The 8140-nt window shown below is 41.2% G+C and overlaps 1 protein-coding gene across 4 annotated transcripts in view; it reads left to right on the forward strand.

Annotated features, from left to right (window-relative positions):
* Nucleotides 1-7818, forward strand: part of LOC109895315 (disco-interacting protein 2 homolog B-A) — a 98638-nt gene extending 90820 nt beyond the window's left edge. For 2 of the 4 annotated variants that reach the window (XM_031822794.1, XM_031822808.1), the window contains 3 exons: nt 162-336; nt 520-643; nt 827-7818. In XM_031822794.1, the coding sequence (XP_031678654.1) occupies nt 162-336; nt 520-643; nt 827-1079 (552 nt within the window). In that variant the 3' untranslated portion in view covers nt 1080-7818. The remainder of the gene's footprint in view (nt 1-161; nt 337-519; nt 644-826) is intronic. The other 2 variants (XM_031822798.1, XM_031822804.1) reach the window with 1 other exon arrangement.
* Nucleotides 7819-8140: the final 322 nt, after the last annotated feature.

Here is an 8140-nt window from a genome sequence, read left to right on the forward strand (position 1 = left end):
AAAATGTCAACATGTGGCATTGATAAAAGGATGGGCAATAAGAAGGGTATAATTAGGAAAAATGCATATCCCTGTCAGTAACCAACAATTCTCCTCATATTACTCTCCTATTCTATCCTTAACTGTACATTGTCCCCTACTCTGCTCTCTGTCTCTGTCAGATCTGGATCAACAGCCCTCACAGTGCCAGTGGCTACTATACCATCTATGGAGAGGAGAGCCTGCAGGCCGACCACTTTAACACCAAGCTGAGCTTTGGAGACCCCACGACCCTGTGGGCCAGGACTGGCTACCTGGGCTTCGTCAAGAGGACTGAACTACTGGATGCCGCTGGGCGTGAGTGGCTGGGCACGGTCAGGGATATGGAAGCTAACGCTAATGGCTAATATAAAAGGGGAGGGCTATGGAGGCTAACACTAATGGCTAACATGAAAAGGGAGACATACTAGGGATCTGATTAGGGCTAAATGAACTATCCCAACATTCCCAGTATTCAACATATTTCCTCTCTGTGATCAGATCGTCATGATGCCCTGTTTGTGGTGGGTTCCCTGGATGAGACTCTGGAGCTTAGGGGACTGCGCTACCACCCCATCGACATCGAGACATCTGTGTCCCGGGCTCACCGCAGCATCGCAGAGAGGTCAGAACACTGGAGGGTCCCAGGAAACCTTACTTATTGTCCAATTGGTTTATCTGTTTTCATAATTGGAGGGAGATGAAGAGATTTCTTAGTGTTTGTGTGTGTACGTGCGCACGAGTGTACTGCATCTTTGTCTGACATTTGATTTTAATATAAACCCTTTTTCATATGTGTCCCATGCAGTGCGGTGTTCACGTGGACCAACCTACTGGTGGTGGTGGCTGAGCTGTGTGGCTCAGAGCAGGATGCCCTGGACCTGGTGCCCCTGGTCACCAATGTGGTGCTAGAGGAGCACCATCTTATCGTGGGCGTGGTGGTCATCGTGGACCCAGGGGTCATACCCATCAACTCCAGGGGAGAGAAGCAGCGCATGCACCTCCGGGACTCCTTCCTGGCTGACCAACTGGACCCCATCTACGTGGCATATAATATGTGAGAGGCCAGGGGGATGGGCTGGGCAGATCATCGTATGGTGGAAAAGATTCCGGCTGTTGGAGTGGGGGTTGGGAAGAAAGTAGTTTGGACCAACCTGCTCCATAGACAGAAAATGCATGGTAACACAATGGGCAGTAGGAGGGGGTTGGCTGCACTTTATCGCACTGTATTGACACAGCCCTTTTTGGGGTGCATGTGGTTCAAATCTTAGGTCTTTTGCATTCCAGGTCTGTTGGATTTCAAGAGGCACTGTTGTGTTTTGAGATGTACACTGTATAAAATGGTGTGTATATACAGTACCAGTCAAAAGTTTGGACACACCTACTTTTTACAATTTTATACATTGTAGAATACATTGTAGAATAATAGTGGAGACATCAAAACTATGAAATAACACATATGGAATCATGTAGTAACCCAAAAAGTGTTAAACAAACCAAAAATATATTTGAGATTGGAGATTCTTCAAAGTAGCCACCCTTTGCCTTCATGACAGCTTTGCACACTCCTGGCATTGTCTCAACCAGCTTCATGAGGTAGTCACTTGGAATGCATTTCAATTAACAGGTGTGCCTTGTTAATTTGTGGAATTTCTTTCCTTAATAGTGCATTTCAGCCAGTCAGTTGTGTTGTGACAAGGTAGGGATGGTATACAGAAGATGGCTCTATTTGTAAAAGACCAAGTACATATTATGGCAAGAAGAGCTCAAATAAGCAAAGACAAATGACATTCCATCATTACTTTAAGACATAAAGGTCAGTCAATACGGAAAATTGTGCAGTCGCAAAAAACGTCAAGCGCTATGATGAAACGGGCTCTCATGAGGACCGCCACAGGAAAGGAAGACCCAGAGTTACCTCTGCTGCAGAGGATAAGTTCAATAGAGTTAATTGCACCTCAGATTTCAGCACAAATAAATGGTTCACAGAGTTCAAGTAACAGACACATATCAACATCAACTGGAGACTGGGTGAATCAGGACGTCATGGTCGAATTGCTGCAAAGAAACCACTACTAAAGGACACCAATAAGAAGAAGAGACTTGATTGGGCCAAGAAACACAAGCAATGGACATTAGACCGGTGGAAATGTGTGCTTGGAGATTTTTGGTTCCAACTGCCATGTCTTTGTGAGACGCAGGGTAGGTGAACGGAGGATCTCCGCATGCATGGTTCCCACCGTGAACTATGGAGGAGGAGGTGTAATGGTGTGGGGGTGCTTTGCTGGTGACACTGTCTGTGATTGATTTACAATTCAAAGCACACTTAACCAGCATGGCTACCACAGCATTCTGCAGCGATAAGTCATCCCATCTGGTTTGCACTTAGTGGGACTATCATTTGTTTTTCAGCAGGACAATGACCCAACACACCTCCAGGCTGTGCAAAGGCTATTTGACCAAGAAGGAGAGTGATTGAGTTCTGCATCAGATGACCTGGCCTCTACAATCACCCGACATCAACCCAGTTGAGATAGTTTGGGATGAGTTGGACCGCAGGGGGAAGGAAACGCAGCCAACAAGTGCTCAGCATATGTGGGAACTCCTTCAAGACTGTTGGAAAAGCATTCCAGGTGAAGCTGGTTGAGAGAATGCCATGAGTGTGCAAAGCTGTCATCAAGGCAAAGGGTGGCTACTTTGAAGAATCTCAAATACAAAATATATTTTTATTTGTTTAACACTTTTTTGGTTACTACATGATTCCATATGTGTTATTTCATAGTTTGTATGTCTTCACTATTATTCTACAATGTAGAAAATAGTAAAAATAAAGACAAACCCTTGAATGAGTAGGTGTCTCCAATCTTTTATCTGGCACTGTATATACACATACACACACACAAAAGTATGTGGACACCCCTTCAAATTAGTGGATTCAGCTATTTCAGCCAAACCCGTTGCTGACCGGTATATAAAATCGAGCACACAGCCAGGCAATCTCCATAGAGAAACATTGGCAGTAGAATGGCCTTACTGAAAAGCTCAGTGACTTTCAACATGGCACCGTCAGAGGATGCCACCTTTCTAACAAGTCAGTTCGTCACATTCGTCAACAGTACGTGCTGTTATTGTGAATTGGAAACGTCTAGGAGCAACAACGGCTCAGCTGCAAGTGGTTGGCCACACAAGCTCACAGAACGGGACTGCTGAAACGCGTAGCGCATTAGCATCGCCTGTCGTCGTTTGCAACACTCACTATAGAGTTCCAAACTGTCTCTGGAAGTTACATTGGGACAAGAACTGTTCGTCAGGAGCTTCATGAAATAGGTTTCCATGGCCGAGCAGCCGCACACAAGCCTAAGATCACCATGCACAATGCCAAGCGGTGGCTGGAGTGGTGTAAAGCTCACCTCCATTGGAGTCTAGAGCAGTGGAAACTCGTTCTCTGGAGTGATGAATCACACTTCACCATCTGGCAGTCCGACGGACAATTCTGGGTTTGGCAAATGCCAGGAGAACGCAAGCTGCCCCAATGCATAGTGCCAACTGAAGAGTTTGGTGGAGGAATACTGGTTTGGGGCTGTTGTTCATGGTTCGGGCTCGGCCCCTTAGTTTCAGGGAAGGGAAATCTTAACGCTACATCATACAATAACATTCTAGATGATTCTATGCTTCCAACGTTGTGGTAACAGTTTGGGGAAGACCCTTTCCTGTTTCAGCATGACAATACCCCTGTGCACAAAGGTGAGGTCCATACAGAAATGGTTTGTGGAGATTGGTGTGGAAGAACTTGACTGGCCTGCACAGAGCCCTGACCTCAACCCCATTGAACACCTTTGGGATAAATTGGAACCCCGACTGTGAGCCAGGCCTAATCGTCCAACATCAGTGCCTGACCTCACAAATGTTCTTGTGGTTGAATGGAAGCAAATCCCCGCAGCAATGTTCCAACATCTAGTGGAAAGCCTTCCCAGAAGAGTGAAGGCTGTTATAGCAGCAAAAGGGGGACCAACTCCATATTAATGCCCATGATTTAGGAATAAGATATATATTTATTTAGTGTTATATTTATATATATATCCACCCGGACAGAGTCAGTGTCTACACCAAACACAGTTTTCAACTGGAAGGGAAGAGAACTCTACTCTTGCCACACCCTCTACGGCCCTCTTGCCCAATCACACAACACCTCAACAGCCTGACTGGCCCTCTATTTGCACAGTGTCAGGGAGTATTAAGGTGCTGAAGTCAATCTTACCTCTCTCCCCACTCCTCCAAGATCCAATCATCTGGAAGGTATTGCGAGGGGCCAAATAGATGAGGACTTCCTGTCTCTGGAGACATAATTTCCTGGGGTTGAGTGATACAGTATGTACTAAAGACATTCATCTTACTCCATTCTTACTGGCTTTCCTCCCCAAGCTTTCCAGGTCTTACCCAGTCCTTGTTTTTTAAAATTATCTTTAACTTATTCTAAATGCTTGTGCTTGCTTCACCCTGCAGTGACGTATCTGTGCACTTTGAGGCAGGGGTTTATGAAGGATGTGTAAAGGCATGTTATAACACTAATGAACACACATTAGATAGACCAATCAGAAGCAGTAGAGGAAATTACGTCAGTCAGTCATCATTGGCTGTACTTGCATCACAGGTTTATTGCTTGAAAAGGCTAAATAAGAAATGGAACACATTCTCAACTTTCTTGAATTAAGATTACTTCTTGCCTTATAAAACTTTGCCCATACATGTTTTGTTTTTGTCCATTGCTGTTCTTCCATTTCATAACTTTGTGTTATTGGAGTGATAATCCTGATTTGATATCCAAAGGGGATGTTTGGAGTAGAACATGGAGGCCATTTACTGTACTGTACCCATCAAGGCCTCTGTATTTTAGATATACTGTATTTCACTGTATAGATATTATTTTAAAATTGTATGTATAAATGTAAAAAAAAAAAAAAAAAATATCTATTTATCTCTCTCACCTGATAGTTTTCTGGAAAGCTAACAAAGTTGTGAACAGATGGTGGTGAAAGATTATTGTACATAAGATTTTTTTTAAATGTAATGGTAAAGACTAGTGAATTCAAGATCTTAACACTGATCTTGCACGTGTCTATTTTTGATTATCTAATTATGCACATTCCTCATGTTCAAGGAGCATATTAATTGTGAGGAATCATTTTTGAGGAATCCAAGTTCACTAGGGGTTAGCAGAAAGGAACCAGCTAATAGTGCCAGAAGTTTTCCCTGGTCAAGTCACATCAAGTTCGAAGGACCTTGAATAAGGTTGTCAGGGATTTGTACAGTCAGCCATAACTCCTGGGCCCAACCAGAGATTGGTTTGATGTTATGAGCTTGGGGAGAACGATGAAGCCATTATAATGACTGTTTTGTGGCATAGTAAAGCAAGCTCTTATTTTTTGTATGAACCACTGATCAATTTGATTAGATGGTGTACTTTTCAGTGAGTGTCCAAAGCTGAGTGATTGAAGAATGTGAGCGAGAGAATTTGGCAATGCAACATTTTGCATATGAAAAGGACTTTCAGGGCCCCAATTTGCAAAAGTAGGACTGTCATATTTAATGTAATTATACATTGGCCACTATCATAGTGGTCAGGTTTGAAAATGTAATCATATTCTACTTTAAATCACTGGAACCTGTTTTTATTTTCCCCTGTAAACTTCAATTGCACACCTGAGCCAATCGTATTGTTGGAATCAAGAAGGTAGTATTTTATTGAAACCGGGGAAAAACATCCACCTGTTTAGGTTTTATTATGTTCCTCTCCTCTCCACACACAATGTTTAGCACTCGGGGAGGAAAGTTTATAATTTACTGTAACCTTTAGAAGTTTTCACGTTATTATTATATTGTATGCTCCTTCCTGTCTGTAAGGTTCTAGTGATCCTCAAAATAACATTTTTTTCTCCTTGCAGTGGTGTAGGAGTCCATGATGAACTATTCATTATTATTGTCTAACATGTTTATGCGTAAATAGTTTGTTGTTTTGTTATTTTCAATCCCCCTCCATCTTAAATGTGTGAATGGGGTTTGTCTATATGTAACATTCAGTCATGTTCAACACTACAGCTTAAAAGTTTGCATTCAATTTTGTTGTAATATATGAATAAGAACATTATGGGAAGGTTCTGGACCAGAGATGTGTGTGAGTTAAATAATTGCCCCCCTTATGCTGTTCAATCACAATGTTTAGAGCGATGAGAAGCTTACCATATGATTTAACCCTATCCATTCAGAAAAACTATAACAGTGACAAGTTATAGCGCCATATCCCACATTTTAATTAAAGTTCCAAGTTCACCATGGAATGTATGTCTGCATGACACAGAGACCAAGCACACATCAGCATCAGATTCAAGCACAAAAGGGATAGTTTTTTTTTTTTTGGGGGGGGGGGACATTTCAGGGAACAATAGTTGGCTACTCTGACAACCGAGTGAATAATTCTCCCCATGTTGTGTATGTTTGTCCCAGGACTTGCTTGTCATTACTACTAACGGCAATTAATCTACCACTGGAAGGTCAATAAGGGCTTCCTCTTCTCTCCGCTCTCTCCAAAATACTTTTTGACACTATGCAATCAATGGCCGTGCAGTTTAACCCCAATGTTTACACAGCCAGGGGGAAATTCATGTTGCTTATACATTTTGTAATAAATTTACACAAAGAGGACTTCAATTTGACTTGTGGTATTGTACATATAGCACTGCACATATCTCTTTATCTGAGTTGTTCAATCAATATTTTGTGTATGCACTCTTGGTATGCTGTGTATATAAATTATTTGGTTAATAATAATCTAAATTTAAAGGCGGGGGCTGATCTTCCTGATTTAGCCTCGGTTTCAATTCTCATCATTAGGAAATGTGACTGAGAACAAGATTTGGGTTTTGGAGGCTTGCTTTGATGTGGGTGTCTCTTGTGTATGTTCAAACGTGGGAGGCGTTTTTTGCTTTCACTCTGCCAAAACATTACACAGTTAGTCAGTCACTCTCCCTTCTAGATAACTTGACAGTCTAACCAGGTATTGTGTCTGGAAGTAGCATAGACTTGCCAGAAGCTGGCCAACTTCTTTCTCCAATTAGCTTAAATGGGCTGGTGTGCTACCTTGGCAAAGTTGGTTTCACTTAGGATAGCCTATTTGTGGGGCTAGTTATGGACTGTCAATAAATGTCCAAAATGTAAATAGGACAATAATTTCACGTTGCACACCTTTTAGTTGTCTCATTAAATGCTTCAATATTTATATATTAAAGACATGCTCCGGTACAACCAGTAAGTATTTTTTAAACCTCCAGCTTTGGGCTGGATGTGTCAATGTGTAGTTCATACATGCGTAATCTATGAGCAGAAATACTGTTTTACCTCAATTAGCCACAAAATCTCGATTTTTTTTTTTCTCTCCCCTAATTAGCTCGCAAATCTCTGTTTTGGATGAGACTGACTTTATGACCAAAATTATCCTATTTACACTTTATAGTCAATTTTGACAATAGAATAAATGTTCCTAACTCATTTTGATGCCACATATGCCATTTTAAAAAGGAGTAGTAGCTTATTACGTTCAGTTGCTCTTTAAAAACAGGTCATATCCATAGTCAGTCATAGTGATTTAATTGTGTTCTGATTTCATTTAGCTCATTTATTTTTTAAATAAAGACTTGATTATATTATACTACCCTAACCCCATTATTTTCACTCATTTCATTTAGTAAATTGGTTACAATTGCTGTTTTATACTGAAATTGAAAAAAATTAAAGACTGATTTTACAGCAAATCATTTTCTGGTTTTTTTTCGAGCTCCTTGAGTTCAAGGACATTACTCATGTGTATGGGTGGGTAACTGGATTTGTTAAAGGTGCTGTCTCACATTTTATTGATCGTTTCAACTATTGAAATATACCCCTTTGTTTTTGAAGAATACAACTAAGAAATACTGGAGCTAAAATAGCTTAGTATACTAAGCTATTTCAGGAAGTTGTATGTCCACTGAAGGTGGCCATTTACTACAGATGTAATTAAGTGCTATTTACAAAACTGTGCATGTGGAATTTGTTTACAGAGGCAGCAACTTTGTATCTATTTTATGTCATA

The sequence above is a fragment of the Oncorhynchus kisutch genome, linkage group LG1 (genome assembly GCF_002021735.2).
Source record: "Oncorhynchus kisutch isolate 150728-3 linkage group LG1, Okis_V2, whole genome shotgun sequence".
NCBI lineage: Eukaryota > Metazoa > Chordata > Actinopteri > Salmoniformes > Salmonidae > Oncorhynchus > Oncorhynchus kisutch.